The sequence below is a fragment of the Daphnia pulex genome, chromosome 11 (genome assembly GCF_021134715.1).
Source record: "Daphnia pulex isolate KAP4 chromosome 11, ASM2113471v1".
NCBI classification, from domain to species: Eukaryota; Metazoa; Arthropoda; class Branchiopoda; order Diplostraca; family Daphniidae; genus Daphnia; species Daphnia pulex.
In genome coordinates, this window is record NC_060027.1 from 1,513,833 (window position 1) to 1,534,940 (window position 21,108).

A 21,108-nucleotide genomic window follows, 5' to 3' on the forward strand; every position below is an offset into this window, starting at 1 on the left:
TATTATTTTGTTGGTGCGGAAAGCCGGAATTTAATCTAGCAGTTGTCGACTGTATCAAAACTGACATAGAATCAGTTTGCCACAGTCGTATACTGCCCAAGTAAAAAGACAAAAGACAACAGATGAAACCAATTCAAGTCAACAACTCGCTGGCAGAGCAAAACCACAAATAAAAGGGGATAAAAATATTTCAAATCAGCACCACGGATACCACTTGCAAAGCAAAAAACACAAATGAAAGCAGTTAAAATTTTAAAGTCAGCAATTTGGACAACTTCTGGCTCAGCTGCTTCGGAATAACTCCAGCACAGCTACTTCTGGAATCTGGATAACACTGGCACCACATCCTGCATACAACGGTTGAACTTTTCTTCATCACACCTTTCACCATCTGGCTGCAGCGTGGTTGTTAGACCTATTGAAGAAAATAAAAAAATCACCATCAGGAAACACAAGTTAACTGGACTCTTACGACAAAAGATAAGGAGTAAGACAAAACAGATTAGCTTTCATTTCTGCAATTTTACGAAAGAAGTAAAAGTTGGAAAGGTGCTCAAATTTATACAGTAGCAAAGCCAATTGATATCTAGTCATATTCAGTAAATAGTTGAAGGAAATCTGAACAAAATAATTACTTTTGCTGTTGCATGGGATGAGACGTACGACTGGGTACAGGCAGCGAGACACACGAGGCACGACATTTCGACAAATGTACAGGCATTTTCAATTCAGATGGCAAAGTGGTATGATCAATCACCTGTAAATTGACACATCGACATTTTACATTCCATTAACCTAATTAATTGACAAGAAATACCTTTTCATTTTGGGAAACGTCACGACCGGCATCTCACTTCTGCTGCGTCAAGGAACAAAATGGCCGAATTTAGGCCTTGAAGACACTCGCGCCACCTGGTGGACATCAATTGGATTGCTTGCTCGCTGACAGCACGCAGCAGCTAAACTTGAATTCATGGCTTGAATTCTTCACGCCTTTCACTAGCTGGCACGAAATGAATCAAGTGGGGATGAATACCAGATACTCAAACAGCTTTCCCTATGAGACAACACACAAATTATTTACTTGGCCATTTCCGATCATTTTCCGTAAATTTTCCAACATAAAAATCTATAATAGTAACAAAAAGTATGGGGGGTTTAAGACAACAAATAAAACTTACAATTTTCTGAAGAAAAGAATCATTTTCCTGCCTGTGGCCGTAAGGCAGCAGCAATGTGTTGTCTGTGTTTGAGTTAGGGTTCCAACTAACTTTGGCATAGGAAATATTTCAATTAATATTCACATTCATGCAATAAGGTAAAGTTAGTTGTTACCTACTACTTGAATAGAACATTCAGAAAAACACAAATCTGGTCATGTGCCCTGTGTCTTTTCACAGGACTTCTCCCAAGTCCCATGAGTTGCTGCAATTAACCTGAAGATTACCCATGGCCTGTATTATGTCAAATAATAGATAGCATGAAATAAAAGTAACAAATTTCTCAAGGAAGAATAATACTTGTCTGTCAATGCATTATTTGTAGAAAACATGAAAAAACAACATGTGTTGTCCACGCTGGGGTTAGTGATCTACCAACATTATTAGAAACTCCAGTTTACCAATAGAATATGAACTAAAAATGTAAAGAGGTATTCAAAGAATTGTGACTAAGCTATTATAGGTTATTACCTGCATCAACAGGATAAAGCATTCAGCAGAACGGCGATTTTAATCAAAGAATTGATGGTAGGCTACTTGTAGTTTCAGTTGCCTTTCGCGTTCCTTCCTACACGCATGCTACACGTAATAATAGAAATATGCAAGGTGATCCAACACACATACGGAATAAATCACATTACAAACAAATTGCACAGAAATAAACTTGAATTTACTGATGAATTCATCGGTAACTTTCATGGAAAAATTAAGGAAAACTTTTGACAACCACCCAACAATCCGCCATCACATGATAAACAAGAACACCTATGTCATCTATTGGACACCTTTGACACTTCAAGTCCCAAAAACGCAATTTAGTTTTGTGAGACACAACATAAAATTTTTGAAATCTAGTGATATTGTAGAAATTAAAAAACATTATTGCTTTGCATTAAAACTATTACATGTATGGGATATCAAAAATGTTTTCACCGCACTGGCTATTGGGCTGCAGTTCTGTATCTGCCATGTAACTTAAAGCAATTCAGTTCTTTAGCTACTTGTATAACTTGAACGGTGCACTTTTATTTGCTTAAACCTAGCTTGAAATCTTGAGAATAGTACAGAGAATAAAGCTCACTTGCTAGTTTTATGCAAATTTTCCGGAAGTATACCGGAAGTAAGCGATAGCGCCTTAACCATTGAGCTGCCGACAAAATAAACCAAATATTCGTGATCTCCGTGAAATTTGGGGTCGATTACGTGTAATTTTAACGAAATCCAAAATTTGGTCAAAATCGAGATTTTTCCTGAACTATAGTTCAGGAAAATTCTTGAAACCGGAAGTACGCGTAGTAAGAAAAAAAAACATGAACTTTACCACAAATTTGACGAGGATCACGAATATGTGGTTCTTTTGTGCGTCAGATGAATATTTACTAAACTACTGACAGAAATGAGAAAACCGGAAGTAGAAAAAAAAAACACAAATTATTAAAAATCTAACAAGTGAGCTTTTATGTGACAGAAACTGACAGCCATTACCCAAAATTTCCAGCGAGAAATTTCTTCAGAGATGTGCAAAGTAAACGTAATAAAACTGAGTGGAAAATGATCAAAGGCTATGCCGTCTAGCGTCAGGAAAAAGAAACGTTTATCAATAATAACATGAAAAAAATGTCCGCTCTAGCTTGTTGACACACTTAATTGAAATTAGTCAATAACTAACAATAAAAGGCAATTTGATACTCACGTAATATTCTCCACTCCAAATTTGTATCAAGTCTTCATCAAAATCCAAAAAGCCACCACCGCAGCCGTCGGAAGTTCTATTCGTATCGAAATGGCGCAATTATCGGCAATAGATTCTCTCCGTCCTTTAAAAAGTGAAATCTTTCTCGACCAGAAAATTAGTACCATCTAATCCGAGCTATCAATCACCAGTTTGAAGGATTACATCCATGTAACCGTCCTTGGCCATGAAGAAAAAGAAGCCATCAAGATAGCCTCGAGAGAAGGCCGCGGCTCTCCATTAATTGCCTATTGGCACACCTGTCACGCTATTGATTACGAATAGTTACCTGATGAGGAGATAAAAAATAGAAAGATCATCACACTGATGACAATAGCCTTCGCATTATTTCATGACATTCCAATGATAATCGCAAATTCATCCTCCAGCTTACCCCCCCCCCCCCCCACACACACACAATTTCATAACGACATCGCCAGATCCGTGTACCTGTAATAAAATGTCTGGTGAAAATAAACCCGAATCGATCTAACAAGGTATTTAGGATTTTGTCAAGTATTACCTGAAGCCTTCGCTGTTACTGGGCCTTGATCCTCAGCTGATACGACGAAGCCATAGTCTTGGATTTAACTAACAAAATAATAAGCTAACTCATAATGACACACCAGAGTGTATAAGGAATTGCTTGATGGTAATCACGGACAATTTTCATGCGTCATCACGTTTCTCCGCTGCGTAATAACACAAAATTGTTACGCCACTAAAGCGAATCGATTTTCACTTGAAGCCGGTGCTGCCCCACCGTGACCATCGGTGATTGTTGACAAAAAGTCCTGTCTAATTTGACCGCCATTTGTTAGTAATTTTGAACGAAAAAGATTTGGGATCGATATTTCCTAATCAAAAGAATTACACAAAAATTTGAGAGGAGGAACCGATTAATAACAAGATTATAAGACATACAGGTATGCGTATCAAACCTTATTCGTGTCATAATATTCGGTTTCTTTGATGGCTTCATTGTCGCAATCGATAACTTTTTTAGTAATAAAATGTTGATCCGGAAGCGAAGCCCCGGTTGTGTCTGTCGGCAGGTTGTGTCCAACTTGGCCAAAATAGCCGCAATATCCTTTTAGGGTGTGAATCGAGCAGAATCCAATTAGAAGTGAAAATATTCTACGGGTTAAAAAGGATGCAAATGGCAATGGGTCACATGTTTTCAACACCGACGATCCGGATTCCGGTTAATCGGTTGACACATCCTCAATCTATTTAGATTTTAATTCTACTTGATACACAAATTTTGATTAAAAATTGATTTTTAAAAATTTTAAATTTGGGAGTTCAATGTTCCGTGACTGTGAAAGGTGAGATTACCTTTGTAATAAAATCCGGTTCCGTCTGTCCCCATCGGCGTAAAATTGTGTCGTCATTCATTTTCATCAGAAAAACACCTTTGTTTTCTACCTGACACCGACTGCAGGACCATGTCGATGAATTCTCTCGTCACCGCAACGTGAATCTTGTAGCTAATCGACTGTTAGCGCTGCCAACAAGGATAATGCACACTAGAATAAACATCCGGGTGCTGATGCTCTGTCGGATACCATCAAAGTGAACGTCCAGACACTTTTAGACAAAATTACCTGAACAAATTTTTTAAATACCTGAACTGTGGTAGTCGCCCATTTCTACTTGATTGCCAACATTCAATTAATTCGAATGAAACGAACGTTAATCACAGAGAAAAATGGTGAACAAATAATAACACTTTGTTTGATCATTACAAATGGCGTAACTGAATTTCTTTTTTGAAATGTTTAAGGAAAAAAGAAGATTAAGATTTACTATTTTTCTCTTTTTGAAGGGGGATAAAAAGTACCGAAGTAGAATGACGGCGACATTTTTCATCCGCTTGTGACGACGAGCAACGGGAATCCAGTCGACTGAAAGCGTGTGCATCGCGTGCCCAGGCACGCACGGCACAAGTTCTAAAATATCTAATTCCCGTAACACAATTATTAATCTGGTTTGGCGTGAGTAATCGGTCAAGTGAAAGCGCTACGTCAATGACTGCAATCGATTTCCAAACAATCCAATTAAGTATCGATATTTTAAGGAATTCGCGACAATCAATTAAAATTAAAATGTCAATGTCTCCCACGTATGACAAAGGTTTCATTTGAAAAAAATAGTTGGGGGTTTCACAAATCAAATTAACGAAATTCCACTAACAGATGCCACTAATAAATTTTTCTAAGAAATTTCGAAATCGATTTCCAGGAAATTGAAAATTTCGAAATCATCTAGAAAGTTTTTGAGTTGCAGAAAATCTGCAGCGTTTTGACAACGTAACCAAACGGAAACAAACAAACAAAAATGTTTCATCAAGATGAGATTTCTCTCTAATTGGCGGGAAAAGAAAAAGAAAAATGGCTGACCTCACTGCAGATTTACGTGGAAGTATTGTGCAATATTGAAACAAACCGGCCTTGGTTTAGGCTCTTTTGTTTGTCAGAAAAATGTCAGGGGTGAGGGTTAACACACACACAACTAACGACCATCAACGTTGATGACATTCGAACAAAATTCCAAAAGAAATCCGCCCCCTTTGATAAATTTGAAATTTTTAGACAAGGTCGACAAAAGGTTGTGTTTGAGTGACGTGGGGAAATGGTTCTTTCTTCCTAATAACACACATCACATGATCACACACAGAGATATATTTCTTTACGAATCAAAATTCATTGCCAATCCCCTACTCGATAGTTAGCCCCCTCAAGGCCGCCAGACAAGTGCAGACGATTGGCTACGTCATTTTCATCTGTCGTATGTGTTTGCATCCCCTGCGGGAGAACAAAAACCTTTGTGTCACACACAGATAAGTTCAAACACTTTTGTTTTCTTTTAGTTGCAGTTTATACGTGGACTAGTACAGACACTCTAAGAAAATCATCTCCATTTAGTTGGGAATTATACCGTCATGCAACTAGAGGTAAATTCAAATCATTTTTAACTTTTATAAACTTAACTTTAATGGCTCAAAATGGCTGTGCAGAGGAGGGAAGATTCGTCTCCAGCTGGAGAGAACGGGACTGAATTTACACTTCGTTGGCATCACCACGACGTGAAATTGGCCGACACGATGACACGAGCCTGGGAGAAGAAATTGTTTCTCGACGTGACGTTGGCCAGCGGCCACAGAACTTTGGGCGCCCATCGACTCGTCTTGTGCGCCTGTTCGGCCCTTTTGGAAAACCTGCTGACCTCACCGGCCCATTCGCCCGTTCAATCGCACACCAATCCCATGCTCTACTTTAACGACATCGACTTTGAAGACCTGGAAGTGCTCGTCGATTTCATGTACCGCGGGAGTATGACTGTCACTTACCAAACGCTTCCGGGCATCATCAACGCCGCCAGAATTCTTCAAATTCGTGGACTCAATCCTGGTAAAATTGTTTTTAATTTTTTGAGTTTTAATTTGTGGAGTTTGTTTTAAAATTTTTATTTTTTCGTAGATATTGACGAGCCGGTTGATTCACCACCGGAATCGAGTGGATGTAGTGAACCACCTGCACCGGAACCAACTGGCGAACCCATTCGAAAGCGGAAGAAGAAAGATGTTGTCGAAGATGTGATCAAATCTCACCAGGAAATCAAAGATGAAATGGGTTCCGATCACGAAGGATTTCACACGCCGCACGGCGGAATAAATCCCGAACATGCAAATTACGACGAACAGAAACAACAGCAACTGGCCGCTTTCCTATCCGTTTTGGCACAGCAGACGCCATTAAATCAATCGACTAAACAGACAACATCGACATCTGTCGGACCCAGTAATTAAACTCTAATTATTTGTTCCCAAAATTTTGTTATTAATTCATTTTAAACTCAGGTCCAGCTTTACGATCGAGACTCGTCTGGGATCCAGCCCACATTGTCTACCTGGAAAGTTGGTACGGAAAAGAAACTCGTTATCCCAGTCTTGTCCAGTGCCAAGCTTACGCCAATCAGCTGTCGAGAGTCCCACAATCAGGTAAATTCATCCGCAGTACTAGGGATGAAATGTTCCAACTAAATAAATCAAATGTTATTAGATCAAAGTGGCAAATCTCGGACTTCAATGTCGGTGACTGCCCAGAACGTGTCGCACTGGTTCCAGAACCGCCGCCGGAAGGATACTCATCCGGAGATTGAAGAGAAGCGAGTCAAGCGGAGTCAAACTCGCCGGACTAAAAAGAGCAACAGTGGAAATCCGCTGGATCTGACTCAGTCGACTGCTCCGCGAATGAAACAATCGATTACTCCGCCGTCACTCAACCGCTCGCCTCAGGAGCCGTCACATCATCCGGATCACGACGACCGAGACTCTGACGACGAGCCGGGACTGTGCATTGCGGAAAACGCTCACAACTCGTACAACAGCGACACGGAGAACGACCATCCATCATCGATCCATCATCCGCACTATCAACTTTAATCGTAATTACTTTCAACACCCACGCGATCTCTCTACAACAAAATACGTTCCTTCACTTAAAAAAAGAAAACTAAACTTTAAAAATATTACAGATAATTTTCATCCTTATAAAATAAAATGTAAAGAATTTCTCCCAATTTTTTTTTTCGATTAAAACATTAAAAACCTAATTTTGAAAATAAAAATTTTGTCATAAAACAATGTATTTTTTGTTTTCCTTTTTTGTAAGTATTTTTTGTTTTTTCAATTTTGTGAAATTAAATGGGGGGAGTGGACTCGGGGTTATACAACATAGTGTGAAACACACGCAAAAAAGAAAGGAATAATTAAATGAATTTAGTTTTTAAATGCGCAAAGAAATTTTGCGATTAGATGACAAACAAAAAAAAATGAATTTAAATTAATAAACGCCGCCTCTTTTTTTTTTTAAATGAAGAACAAACACGACAGATGATTGGGGGGAGTGTAAAAAAAAAATTGTCCATGACTGATGGAAAACGAAATTTTCTAAGCCAATGCGAATTTTTATCAAAATGTGTGAAATGGATATGAATAAATGGATGGGGGAGGGCAGTTTCCATAGGAGGACGAGACTTGTTTTACACCAGACATGAAATTGTTTCCAAAAAAAAAGAGAAATCTACAATTACCGGAAAAAAATAGTTTGGAAAAAAAGTTGAAAGAATTTTTCATCTTTCAACAATTTTTGTTTTAATAATATATCGATTAAGAAATAGCGCACCTCTTCTGTGTACACGCACAAACGACACGTTTACATTGAAACCCAAAAGGATTATTTTTTTTTTAAAGGGGGGTAGAAACGTGCGGAGATCTACGGCAATTAAACAAACAAAATTGGGCGAGAGATTAAATCATAAACCGTCCTAATAACTAAATTTCCAGTTAGGGGAGGTGGGCAGGAAAGGTGATTAAGTGTAAATGGGATGGGTGGGTTATAGGGGGCTCTAGTGGCACTTGGTAAATCCCTGACTGTGCTGCTGCTGCCTTTTTTAAACAAACACATCCGCACGAGAAGAAACGAAAAAATTTGAAAAAAATAATTCCGCACCGTACTTGGTTATTTCTCAATGTTTAAAATGGGGGGATGAGCGATCGGAAGTGGATCGAGCCCTGCGGAGTGAAGTGCCACGACGGATTTGATCCATGAGCGATTCGCGGTGATGATCGCTTCCGCCGGATTGCTGGTGTTGCTGCCCGTCGTGGTGATTGCGAGCGTTGCGTGATTGCTGGGAGATGGACTCGGCCGGGCCACCTGGCGAGTGCCCGTGCTGCTGTTGCGCTAATTTGGCGTTCAGCTGATGGACGAAACTCGACTTGGACAACAATCCAGAAACGACTTTACTCCCGCCGCCGGAATCCTGCGCCAAAATAAAAGAAGGAAATCAATTAAAATCGATTTAAACTTTTTTGAATGGTAAAACTGTTGTGCAACATACGGAATTTGAAGGATGACTGGGCATATGTTTGGGCAGCGTTTTATTGTGATTGGCCGGCCCGGCTTTTGACGTCATGTTTTTGGTATTCAAAGTGAACGAGGACGTTGGATGATGGTGGGCGTGGTGCTGGTCCAAATGGCGCTGAGCTTTGGGCGTGGTGCCCAGCGTTTTAGCCAATACGGGCGGCGGATGGCCACGCCCTTGCAGCGGAATCATCATCGGCGGAGCACCACCACCACCACCAGCACTAGCAGACGATGATGAATCGCTAGTTACCCGCATCGACTGAGCACGGCGGACCACGCCCGGACTGGCTGGCTGGTGACGTATTTCGTTCAACGTTTTGACGGCGTCAGCCACGCTCAGCGAGCGTTCCGGAATGATGGCCTCTTTCGTGACTGTCGTCGCCCCCGCTGCCGGCGTGGCGGCAGTATTCCCGACATCTTCTTCGGCCGTTTCCAGAAGGAAATCCGGCGGAGGAGGTAAGGCGGCCAAATCAATCTCGTCAACGGATGATGACAGGGGCGCATTCGTTTCCGGAATATGAGGCGGAGCGCACACGACGACGTCTACGTGATGGATTGAATTATGAAATCCATTTGGAAAAATTGTTATTTTGGCAAATGTTGTTTTTTTTTGTTACCATCAGTGTGATGAGCTTCGTCGACGTTACTGACTTCATGCAAAGTGGCAAACGACGGGATGGATGTCCTTTTCATAGTCGACATGCGCACACTACCCCTGGGATTCCAATCCGATCCGGCCATCGATCCTTGATCGCCATAACCTTGAAAAATCAAATCAAAATTCAAATTTCCCGCGCCTACAACAACAACAACAACAAAAAACAGAAATAAAAAACCGGAATACAAAGTTGTTGGGGTACCTGAAAATGAGGCCGGCCTGCGCAAAACTGGCCTTGAACTACTACAAGCCGTAGGAGGAGGAGGAAGAGGAAGGGATTGTTGGTACGGAGGATGGCGCCACATCGAGTCTCTTGATGGGCCATGACACGAACATGCTATCGTGTCCAATGCGGGAGTAGAATGAAAACAAAAAAATAATAATAATCAACAACAACAACAACAGAAAAAAAGCTCTACGACGATCATCTACATATAACAGCAGCCAAAAACAATTAAAGACGGAACAGAGTAGGTGGGCGGAGTTACAAAAACAAAAGAAGATGATGCGGTCGTTGTGAGCTAGTCTAAATACCTTGACCGTCCTCATAAACGGTGCACGATGCCAGCGATGTGTAGATGGCGTGAGAAGCCGGATCGTCTCCGTTCATCGCACAGTTGGCCGCCTGTTGTTGTTGTTGCTGGCGAAGTTCACTGGCGTTCATATAAACCGGTTGAGGGACAACTGCAACAAAAAAAGACATTTTTAAATTAAAAATTAGAAAGAAAGAAACCATTTTTCTTTTGTTTTTCGTGATTCAATTGTTTGAATAATTAGAACGGACTCCTTTAACGACGTCCGAAAAAAAAGGCGAATGGCTTTTTGTGTTGTTGCGTTTGTTCACACTTGATTGCGGTTAAGTTTTCTACGGACTAACGAAGCATTTTGAATCGATTTTTTCGTTGGAAACAAAATGGCCGCCCAACTAAAAAAGGAAGAATACACACACGGAATAAACCCCCCACCAGCTCAGAGAATTGGAGGATATATAATTATATATTTATAGCCCCTGCGGATGATGATGGATCCACATAGGGAGCAGCACGACGAGCGTAAAATGAAGAGGAGAATAAAGTGGCCTGGCCGGGGCCCCCCCCCCCTAGAGGGCGTTGTGTATAATAGAGACGGGACACACACACACGTACTCATATCAGGCGCTGCTTGATGAAAGTCGGGCAAGATTGAGGATGCCGGCTGATTATTCTCCTCCGTCTGCTGTTTCTGCTTCTGCTGCTGTAAAAGTAAAGAGTTTTTCTTGTTGACTTTCTCCGGTTTGGTTTTGGCCGTCGGCGGCGGCACGACAGGACGTTCCAGCGACGAGCAGCGCTGCGGTAAAGGCGGGCGCCCAGCGGTGCTCTGATTACCGCCCGTTCCCAGACTCTCCTGGCTCCCGCTTCCGTTGTTGCCTCCAGCCTTTAATTCGCGACAGCGTCTCAACGTTTCGTATTCCGGCGATTCTGTTGATTCAAATTTTTAAATAAGTTAAAAAGTTAAAATGAATTTTAAAAAATTCGGCTGACCAGTTGGCGTCGAATTGTTGGTCCGGTCGAATTTGTCGGTGCTGCTGGCGCACGAACTTTGTCCGGTGGTCGACGACGACGACGAGTATTGCTCCAGCGGCTGGAATGTGTAGACGGAGAGGGCCGCTCTTTGGTGGTGGCCTTTCTCGTAGGCCGTCGAAATTGTGTGCGGCCTCTCGTTGATCATCACCATGTGGCTGCTGTTGCTGGCCGTCCGATCAAACTGGACCGTCTCCTGATAATATACCCCCGAAAAAATCAATTAAAAATCTATTCCGTTTCATCAAAGTTATATGATAAAAGAAGCGAACAAAAGCAAAAGCAAAAGAAGAGATATCAAAAGTTAGTTAGCCCAGTGTTAATATACTTGAAGGTTTGGCCAAGTGGAGCCCATTCCGGGTGGATAAGGAGTGCAGGGCGTGCTCGAGTTGCTGTTGGAACTCGAACACTCTCCGCTGGAATTGCTGGAAGAAACCAGTACCACCTTTTTGTGTTCACAAGAAGATATAAATGATAGATCGACAGAAAAGAAAAGCTGCTGGAACAAACGCACACAGACACACAAAAAGAAATAAGAGAAAAAAAGTTGTTGGTGGTGGGGGCACAGTACCTCCTGGGCCAGCAATTGATTGGAGGGCGGTGATGAGTTGGGTCTGTAAAGAACGAGCGTGTCCTGAGACGTGAAACCGGAATCTTGAGAAGAAACGCTAGACAGTCTCACTCCGGCGTTGACTCCGGCCACTTGAGAAAGCGATCGGTGCCGGATATGTTGCTGCTGTTGCTGCATCGCATGACTAGGCGAATTCATCAATTGGTTCTATTTCATATAATTTAATTTAATTCAATTAGTTTTTCTTAAAAAGTTTTTTTCAATTTTTGTTTCCATTTCCGTTACTTGAGAATGAGAAGCGACGCTTCCGCTCGACGAGCTGTGGATCGAACCCAAACTGCACATGGAAGACTTGCGTGACCCCAGTGAACTGGGACTGCTGGGCGGCGTCTGTAGAGCCCAGTGATTGTGGTCTGTCGTGCCCTTCAACTCGGAAATCATCTGACGGATGTCGACCAAATAAAATGTGTGACACACGAGGATATTTTTAAGTTTAATTTTTTTACTTGTTCGGTTGATGACGGCAATGAGAACGGGTCAGCCGTGTGCTTGTCCAGTTGAGTAATGATCTCCTCCAGGTGACTCAATTCAGCCATCATGGACATTTCTTCACTCTGTACAAATAAAACAAATTGTCAAGACATTTTCCTTCCGCCGGAATTGATTGTTTTACCATGACGGGCTTGAGGCAGGCGACAAATAGGCAATAGCGACTGCGCTCCTCGACCAGGGCCGATTTCAGGGCCTGTTTCTCCGTTTCCTGTTCCAAAATGGCAGAAAATTTAAATGAGAAAATTCAACTCAAATTGGGAAGCAGCAGGGGGGAAATTTCCAAAGAGAAGAACAAGACTAAAAGGAGGAGGAGAAAAACCAATAATCAATAGTCCAGTGACTGGAGAAAATAAAAGAAGGGGGGAGGTGGATAGCCTCTAGCGTCAGATTACCGAATAAGTCCTTATTTGGATTTTCATTCAACTTTTTTTTTTCGTCTACTAGGATTCTTTTTCTATGAGCTTTGACTCAATAATAATCTCCTTATTGTTTGTTTTTTTCAATCTCCCCCCTCTGTTTGAAGAGAGCGGGGAGGGGAAAGTTAAATAAATAAGAAATAATGTTTTACCTGGAGGAGGGCTAGACGTGAATTGAGGTCGATTTGAGCGGCGTCAGCTGCACGGAGTAGCTCCTGATTGGCGGCGTTGAGTTGACGGTCGCCAACGGTGGTGTTGCCGGCGTTCATCTGCTGGTTCGTCGATCCAGCCATTCCACTCCGGATCTTTTTGGCTTTCTTCTGCCATCGCTGAGCCTCCGCCGTTCTCTTCTTAATATCCGCTCTGACTTTCTTGTACTCTGCACAGATCCAGCCCCCCCCCCAAGGGACGAACGGAAAACAAAACAAAAAGGAGAAGAAAACTCGATCAAGAAAATGTACAAAACATGTGCGGGGATTGTGCCAAGTCACGGCCGATTCTTCTTGTTTCCCCATTTCTCTCACGTACCTTTTGAGTGCTCTTTGTCCAGGTTGACCACCATTTTCTTCCATTCTTCCAGTTTGTCGTGTAGCGGCAGAACCAGGCACTCCATCAGGGCGCTAGAAAATGTCATCGGAAAAAATTCAATTCCCAGGAATTTATAAAGTCAAAAAATAAATTCTTAAAATATTCAAAACTGTTTAGTATGAAGGATCACGTCGTCTGCCACACAACAAACACTTAATATATTTCCAACCTGTCCTTTTCAATTATTCCAAATCAAATTATAATCATATGGATTTGCAGCTTGTTGAGGGAATCGTGCGTATGCGTGCGTGTGTCAATAACCCGGGTACCTTTATTTTTTTATTTTATGACCAGGCACGTCTCCCCACCCCCTTCCTACCTGGAACACACACAAAAAACAAAAATTTTTCCCTCCTCATCATCATTTTGTGAAAAGTAACAAAACCGGGCGGGGTTCAAAAAAAAATTCGTTACTGGACCGTTCACGCGTGAAACGTGAGTCCACGAAACGAGGAAACAAAAGTTGCTACCGGGCTTTTTTTTTTGTTCCAACTATTGTAGGGCTCTTCTACGAAAAACAGTCCCCCTTTGGTTCTCTATAAGGAATTTCATTTTGTTAGTTTCACATTTGGTTCAGTCGACTGTGATGTGGAACCCAATTTACACGAGGTGGGCCCGCCGAGGGAGGGGGGTGCAAGAAGGGACGACGTACGGGTATTATCATTTTACGACACACACACACACAAAATAAGTGAAGCTGTCCAAAAGTCGTTGTTGGGTTATTTGGCCTCCTATTATTATTTTATTTTATTTTTACCTGGTGAATGTTTTGAGCCGGGCTTCGACGGCTTTGTGGCGGAGGCAGATTCTCGTGAGGACCGTGCCGATATCTTTGGTAGCTCCTGCGGAACAACAACAACAACAACAAAAGAGAAAGAAAAAATAAATAAATGGAAAATCAATGAAGACAAAACCGACAGATATTTTCTTTTGATGGTTGTTGATGTCTGCCCCAATAGGGAAGAACATCCGGATGAAAGATCAAAAACAGCTGATGACCAGAGAGTTATATATATAAAAGAGAGAAAAAGTAGGGCGTTTGTTATGAACGCTACATAACACGCGTGGCAAAGAGGGTGAGACTTTGACGTTTCAGATGAGGGGGCCACACACACCAGAGGGGTGTTGAGGAGAGAGAGAAACCGAAAATAGAATGTACACACACACAAATGGTGGCTGGATAAATAGAAAGAAACGACTAGGGGGAGAGAGAGTAAAAAAAAATCTTAACTTTTACACGTTTTGTTTTTTTAAAAATCGTACACAAAAGTTGTGTTGGGTCATTTGAACATCCGAACAAGGTGAACATCGTGACTGATTCAATTTTCATCCGTACACGGAATCCGGCAATGAGAAACACACAAAGGAGGAGGAAAAATTCCTTGTAAAAAGAGAGAAAGAAAGGGCCCGCCATGTACAAGAAAAGAAGTAGTACTTCCGGAGGATGTCGTTGATTGAATTACAGAAAGAACTTGGCTCCTTAGTGGCTTGGGTGAGAAGAAGACTAGGAGCTTTTTTCTTTTTCTTTTTGGTACCATCATCATTAAACCAATAAGAAAAAAAGAGGTTGTGTCATCATCTTTTTTAAAAGAAAAGAGTTTTGTTTGACATGAGGTGGTCCCCTATTGCGGTTTCCTCTTTCTTTGGTGCACGAACCAAATTTGATGGACAAGAAAAATACACGTCGAGTGGCTCTCTCTCTCTCCTTGTGATCAATAAATTCAACAGTCGAGTGTATCTCTGGCCTGACTCGCAGATGGTTTTGTCGTGTTCTATTAGATTTCCTCACTCTCTCGTTCGCTAGAGACTTTTTCGGCTAACAAAAAGGGGGCGGATGAGGGTCTGTGTAGAATAGTCGTGGAATGAAGGAGCTCCGGATGAAAAGCAAGAGACGAGGGTGAATGAAAGTGATGGATCCAAACCAGGAGGGGGGAAGGTATTGATCTGTCCTAGTCCCTACACACACAGGGGCTCCTAGTTTTTCCTTCCTTCTTTTTTGGCTCCTGAACGTTTCCAGCACGCGCAGGAGGCAGCCACTGGACACGGGAGATATTATAGGGGGGGTTAGAACATTGTCCAGGAGAGAGTCTTGGCGCTAATACACGGCTGACATTTTCTTCACGACACAAGAGAGAAAAAATGACGGATGGATGGGCGATCACGAGAGCGTGAATTCTCGCAATTATCTCCACCGATTCCACACGACCAAAAAGATTATCGAATTTCTTTTCCCCAATACAAATAAGAAGATCGCCTTGAGGTCAAACAAATTGATTCGACTTTTATTCGCTTGGCCTTTTTTCTTCGTTCGTTCGTTCGTGATCGATCGCATTTATTCATAAGGGAGAGAGCCTTGGGGGCTTTTTATTTGTTCAGCATTCCGTCATGATCATCGATCACTTTCGTCGCTACTCTACATTTTTCCCATCTTCTTTCTTCTTTCTGCTGTTGTGTTTTGTTGGAACGTCGGCAACCCTGGAGCGTCGTCTAGGGGGCGTCGGCCTCTCTCTACCTTGGCTACTATGTAACTCTGGCGGCCAATTCTTTTTTGTCAAAACTACTACACAACGGGAAAACCCAGAAAACAAATTGGCGGAAAAACTGATTTTTCCTGTCTCGCCAAGGTGGTCTCAACAGGTGTCAGAAGATTCTTTATCAGTAATATCATCAAAGATATTTGTTTGTTGTCTGGAAATTATTTGGGTTTTTACCTTTGGCGTTGGTAGCCGAGTCGGCAATCTTCTGAAAGGCATCCAAATAGGCGGCGATGACTGATAACGTCGATCTGTTTGTAAAAAAATAAAAAGAATCAAATATCGTATTAAAGATAACCAAACTTTTTAAAAAAATAAAAATGATGAAAAGAAGATACGACATTCTCAAGTTTTCACAGAAAGAGAATTTGACACCTCACAATGCCGATGGGGCATTGCGGTCTAAACCGCAACACGATCGGAGTCCATGACATTGAGAATGTTTCTTGTTATTATTTCCATAAACTTTTTCTTTTTCGTGGGAGGGAATGAAAATTTTGTGCGCAGAAATCAATACCTCTTCCCTCCCTGAATCCTTCAGGGTCCAATTGTTGGAAATAAAAAAAAAAATTCCAGTCGACCGGAAGAGTTGGAGGTTATTGACCAATTCTTATTTTACACAACAAAGACAAAGAAGAAGAGACACAAATGTTTCAGACTCACTTGAGCGCAGTGTGAAGTTTCGAGGCTTTCGATAAGAAATCTTCCCAGAGTGGAGCGCCAACCTGTAAATATAATCAATTTCCATCAAAACTTGTTTTCTCCATTCAAAACTTGATATATACACACAAAAAAACAACATTTAACTTACACACAAGTCTACACCGCACCCATAAAAGATAATTTTTTGAAAAAAAATTGTGTTTTTCTGAGCGCGGGCAATTAAGTGCCCGAGGCGGTTCTAGTTTTTAAGACCCTTCAAAACATCTGCTTCACCGGAAGTTTACTACAACTACCCCAGCACACACACACAACCACCGTTGTTGTATATACCATCAACTCGGCAGACCCACCATTTTTGTTCTTTTTCTCTTCCCGTTACAATATATATATCGACCACACATGTTAAAAAAGAAGAAGAACATTCTTTACCTTCATGTCGGTGATGATTTGGTGGAAGAGAGCACCCATGGCGCTGCCAAACTCCTTGTCCACCGTTAGTGTCTCCATAATAAATGTTGTTCTTTTTTCCTTTTTTTCCAAATTGAGATTTACGAACGTCCTTCCAGCGAGGGGAATGTCAAACAACTTGTACTTTCGTTGGCCACATTTCTTTACCAATTCACTCCAGTTCTCTCCATTTGGTTAGTAAACTCCGACAACAGCTTTTTCTTTTCCCCCCTTTTTTGGGATGGCAGCGTGGGGCCCCAAATAGAGAAATATATGGCCAACTTAACTGTAAGTCGCCTCGTGTTGTGTCCAAAACAGTTAGGGCTATCACACACTCGGCATCAAACACACACAAAAAGCCTAAGGGCGACACTTTTCTTTCACCGTTACACACCAGAAACAACCACACAGCTTCTTTGATGAAAACTACTACCGAGTTTTTCTTTCCTACTTCATCGACACACACCACTCGAACCTTAATTTTGTGTATGCCCAACTCAAACGAAGCTTTTCCTTTGGTAGATAGAGTTATTTTAGAAAAATGGCTAGCACAGACACGTTGGTGTGGTGGGAAGCTCGCGTTGGGGGCTACTAACTTGATAGAACTCTGCCGCACGGGAGGTCTACTACAACAGTTTCGCCTATCAAAGGGGAGGGGGGAGAAAAATTAATCGAAGCTCCGCCTACTCGCTAGACATCTAGCGGTTGGAATAAAAACTACCAACAATTTTTTCTTTTTTTAAATTTCTCTCTCAGGCGAAAGTTTTGAGGTAGAAAATAAAACGCACATGTTTAGCTACAGGACCATATGCACGACGGGCTGAAATGTGTTGGTTGCCAGCGTGATAACATCGTCAACGCCGAGATCTCTCGTGCGTGTTTGTTATTCGAGTGGAGTAGTAGTTGCTCCTTGTATTCAAGGACGCCATTTTTTTCGAAAAAAATATAAAAAGGGAACGAAAAAACTTGAACACACAACAACGGACACTACGGATGAGTGAAAAACCACTTGAAAAACAAAAGCCCAACACTACACAATAAAAAACACTTGTCTCTTTTTTCCCCTGCTATTATAATCTCGACACACTTTGCGGAAAAAAGAAAAGTGTTAACGTTTGCCAAACAATTCTTGTTTTGCAAAAATAAAAACGACTCGGGTGTTGGTTGGGTATCAGCAACGTGACCTATTTGACTGTCTAGCTGAGATATTATGACTAGGAAAATAAAAATGTGAATCTGAAATTGGCGAATGAATTTCCTTTTTGACGAGATCGGGTGACGTCGCCACTCGGGTTTCAGGGGAGGTGGGAAAAAATCATCGATTTGATTTTCTTTTAATAAAATTGGATGACGAGGAGGAGGGGATTTAAAAGGGAAGAGGAGAGAGAGATCATTTTGTCGAGGGAGATTGACAAACGTCATCATCTTGACGATGGCCATTTGAATATCCTTGTCGTCCGAGTTCCGCCAGTAACGCAGTCTGGTCGCCAGGCCAATGATACGATCGATAGGGAGTCAGCAAACAAAAAGAACCGCTCTGGTTTCCTGCTCCTGGAATATCGAGGTCGTCGTCGTCGTCGTCAAATCTGCAAACGAAGCAAAAGCCAAAATGGAGAAACTTGATTTCCTCTTTTTTTATTTTCTTTCATTTCTTCTTTTAAATAAAGCTTACCGAACGGCAAAAACTTGCCGATAGACATTGCTGCCATCAATGTGATGGAGGAGCTGATTGAGCCGGTAACAGCAAACAGGATCCAAATCATCGTCCTGATCCATTTGGCCGTCTCGATGGCAATTATCTCCTAGTAGCCTGTTTGTAGTAGTAGTAGTCGTCGTTATTCTTCTACTTCTGAGAAACCTTTCCTGACAACGCAACATCTCCGGACACAAGAAGATCACGACTCGGATATTGTTGCTGCTACTGCTGGATAGACCAGCAGCCACTTGGAGGTGATTAGAGAACCACTCAACTCCCTCGACGATTGCCAAATCTTCATCGTCTGCATCATCTAGAATCTTTTTGGAGAAGGAAAAAACATGTCAAGGACGTTTGATTGTTAACAAATCCCCGCGGCTGTCAATCGATTAGATTAGAAATGTATTTTTTTATTTCTACTCTATACATACATACCAGACTGTTGGGCACGTAATTCCGGATGGCTTCCTTCAAATGAGAAACGTGACGAGCTAATCGGCTCATCGATCGGCTGCTGTACAGGAATAGAATGGGGATCACTCCTGTTGACGACGATGGATTCTCTCTCAAGAGACCGGATTCAGCAGTGCTGTTGAAATCGTCGAGCGATAGTCTCGGAAACATTTTCCGTCTTAACAGCAAATAAATAACGACGGATAAGGCCAGCAGAATAACGACAGAGCCCGTCACCCAGTAGGCCAGCGTTGTGGAAAAGCCGGAGCGATACGTCAGCACCATGCCGGGATTTCCTATAAATGAATCACGCAAGCCATCATTCATAATTCATGATTACAGGACAAAGTGATTGAATTCATTACGGGAGAGTTGGACTATGTTGCTGTAACGAGTGCACGTCTTTTCCGGGTCAATCAACGGCGGATGACATCGATCGTCGTCGGGGACCACCACGACGCAATAATAGCCGGCGGATAAGTTGGCGAACGTAATCACGCTCCATTCCTCCTGCCAGAGATAATCGATGATGGACGAGGGCTCATCGTCGTCATCTTCTTCTTCTTCTTCATCCTCGAACGTGACGGTCAAGTGTCGGTTATTGATGGGGTCGTCCGTTTCGTGACAGACCATCAAGTCAGCGTCAATGTCGTCGTGTCGAAAGAGTTCGACGTGATAGGAGAGAAATCCAGCGGCGTCCGCATCGGCGTCCAGTTTGATAAACAGACTCAGGTCGCCCGGTTGGCCGCTGGCCGATAAATCCAGGCTCAAGTTCCACTTGAAGACGTCGTATTCCGTGACGTCGGTCCGCAAATAAATCGGCCGCTCCAGCAGTTGATGGGCGATGCGAATCGAGTCGTCGTGGTAAAACGCCAAGCGAAAGCAGTAACATCCGGTATAGATATGTTCCAGCAACACTGACGCCCGCTTCTGTGTGTGTGTCATCATCAAGTTACTTTAGACGCGCACAACTCTCATCTTATGACCTCATTTGTTTTGGGGTTTTGTTTTGGTTAAAGAGAAAGAAAAATATGTTTTTTTATCAGATTTGTTTCGTTTACCCAGTCAACTGGAACGTCTTGGTCGCATTTGACGTTTCCAGCAGTCGAGTCGAGAAACCGTGTCCAGCAAATTCGGCGTGACTGGACGACAGTGGCGGCTTCTACCGTCAGCGGATGACTGTAGCAAGTGACTCGTGCAGCCGGGCAGTCGCCACCATCGCCCGGCCATCTCAAGACTTCAACTTTGAAATTGTTGACAGATCGACGGCGCCAGCCAGCCCTGGTGAAGTTGGAGCCTAAAACAGTCCGCTCGAGATTGATGTCCAGGAGCGCAGTCCGTCTCTTAGGATCGTAATCGACTGCACACAGCAACAGCACACATAAATGTCACAGAAAAAGGGATAGTAGTTAATAAGATAAGAGGTCCAATGTCAACCCCAAAAACAATCTGGCAAAAGCCCAAAAATCGGGGCTCTTTCTCAAAAGAAAAGGAAAAACAAGAATAAAAATAAAAACCTGATGTCGGTTGGTGGTGGTGTTGTTGGGTGGACAACTTTCTCTTGGCTAGTCGCTCATGTCCTCCTGTTTCACTGGAACGACTGGGAGAATAAGTTTGTGCTGTTGAAGTAGATGCCTTGATTGTAGTTTGGTCAATTGACACAAATAAGAAAGTAAAAGTTGTCGATAGTTTGGCGAGATATGACAAATATTCATATACACTCTCTCAAACAAAGCACAAAGAAAAAACATGTCAAACATTTCATACCTGTCCTATTAGCAGTGCCAGCCACAGGGAGAGCCAGAATTCGTTACGCATTCTACTCGGTCGTGACAACCGAAGAGAAATGATCAAAAGTCCACCTGAATGCGACATCAAACGGTCAAGCAAAAATAGCAAACAAACAAATGGAAAAGAACTTTTTAAACGAAAAGGAAAAATATTTGACATTCTTATCTTTAAGGACGTTATCGGCATAACAGGATCTCAAGAGATAATATTGAGTGACTCACCCGAGCAGCTGGGCCTTTCCGCGGGCGGGAATTTTTTTAAAAACCTGTTTAAAGCAGCTGGAAAGGGGGAAAAGAAT

General features: G+C 42.2%; 3 protein-coding genes and 1 long non-coding RNA gene across 26 annotated transcripts; 1 reads left to right on the forward strand and 3 right to left on the reverse strand.

Moving 5' to 3' along the window:
• Positions 1-170: 170 nt before the first annotated feature.
• Positions 171-4,729, reverse strand: LOC124207744. 19 transcript variants are annotated; one of them, XR_006880101.1, is made up of 13 exons: positions 4,581-4,729; positions 4,291-4,509; positions 3,894-4,198; positions 3,617-3,809; positions 3,476-3,543; positions 2,914-3,241; positions 1,692-1,799; positions 1,521-1,635; positions 1,336-1,454; positions 1,182-1,270; positions 818-1,057; positions 636-757; positions 171-415 (listed from the first exon to the last, which is right to left on the reverse strand). It is a non-coding gene; the product is annotated as an uncharacterized LOC124207744 (long non-coding RNA). The 19 variants fall into 19 exon arrangements; XR_006880102.1 differs by having other exon boundaries at positions 2,914-3,053; positions 3,118-3,241; positions 3,476-3,809; XR_006880099.1 differs by having other exon boundaries at positions 2,914-3,037; positions 3,102-3,241; positions 3,476-3,809.
• Positions 4,730-5,559: 830 nt separating this feature from the next.
• On the forward strand, positions 5,560-7,501 carry LOC124207728 (modifier of mdg4-like). Of its 2 annotated transcripts, XM_046605329.1 has the most exons (6): positions 5,560-5,742; positions 5,825-5,908; positions 5,972-6,365; positions 6,435-6,755; positions 6,815-6,955; positions 7,017-7,501. In XM_046605329.1, the coding sequence occupies exons 2-6, from the start codon at positions 5,897-5,899 to the stop codon at positions 7,397-7,399; spliced, it is 1,251 nt and encodes a 416-aa protein (XP_046461285.1). In that variant the 5' UTR covers positions 5,560-5,742; positions 5,825-5,896; the 3' UTR covers positions 7,400-7,501. The 2 variants fall into 2 exon arrangements, with proteins under 2 accessions (XP_046461285.1, XP_046461286.1); XM_046605330.1 differs by lacking the exon at positions 5,560-5,742 and having other exon boundaries at positions 5,761-5,908.
• An 83-nt stretch (positions 7,502-7,584) lies between these two features.
• On the reverse strand, positions 7,585-17,498 carry LOC124207718. Of its 4 annotated transcripts, XM_046605306.1 has the most exons (18): positions 16,853-17,458; positions 16,424-16,485; positions 15,938-16,011; positions 13,984-14,068; positions 13,167-13,258; positions 12,791-13,017; positions 12,344-12,430; positions 12,177-12,284; positions 11,956-12,111; positions 11,671-11,877; positions 11,428-11,544; positions 11,061-11,295; positions 10,686-10,997; positions 10,075-10,224; positions 9,743-9,877; positions 9,500-9,643; positions 8,857-9,425; positions 7,585-8,778 (listed from the first exon to the last, which is right to left on the reverse strand). In XM_046605306.1, the coding sequence occupies exons 1-18, from the start codon at positions 16,928-16,930 to the stop codon at positions 8,485-8,487; spliced, it is 3,132 nt and encodes a 1,043-aa protein (XP_046461262.1). In that variant the 5' UTR covers positions 16,931-17,458; the 3' UTR covers positions 7,585-8,484. The 4 variants fall into 4 exon arrangements, with proteins under 4 accessions (XP_046461262.1, XP_046461264.1, XP_046461263.1 ...); XM_046605308.1 differs by lacking the exon at positions 9,743-9,877; XM_046605307.1 differs by lacking the exon at positions 11,428-11,544 and having other exon boundaries at positions 16,853-16,991.
• Positions 17,499-17,767: 269 nt separating this feature from the next.
• On the reverse strand, positions 17,768-21,094 carry LOC124207725. The gene is made up of 8 exons (XM_046605324.1): positions 21,032-21,094; positions 20,787-20,881; positions 20,537-20,654; positions 20,081-20,379; positions 19,385-19,949; positions 19,002-19,315; positions 18,543-18,886; positions 17,768-18,456 (listed from the first exon to the last, which is right to left on the reverse strand). Exons 2-8 carry the CDS (start codon positions 20,835-20,837, stop codon positions 18,261-18,263), a joined length of 1,887 nt encoding a protein of 628 aa, XP_046461280.1. The 5' UTR covers positions 20,838-20,881; positions 21,032-21,094; the 3' UTR covers positions 17,768-18,260.
• Between the last annotated feature and the right edge of the window lie 14 nt (positions 21,095-21,108).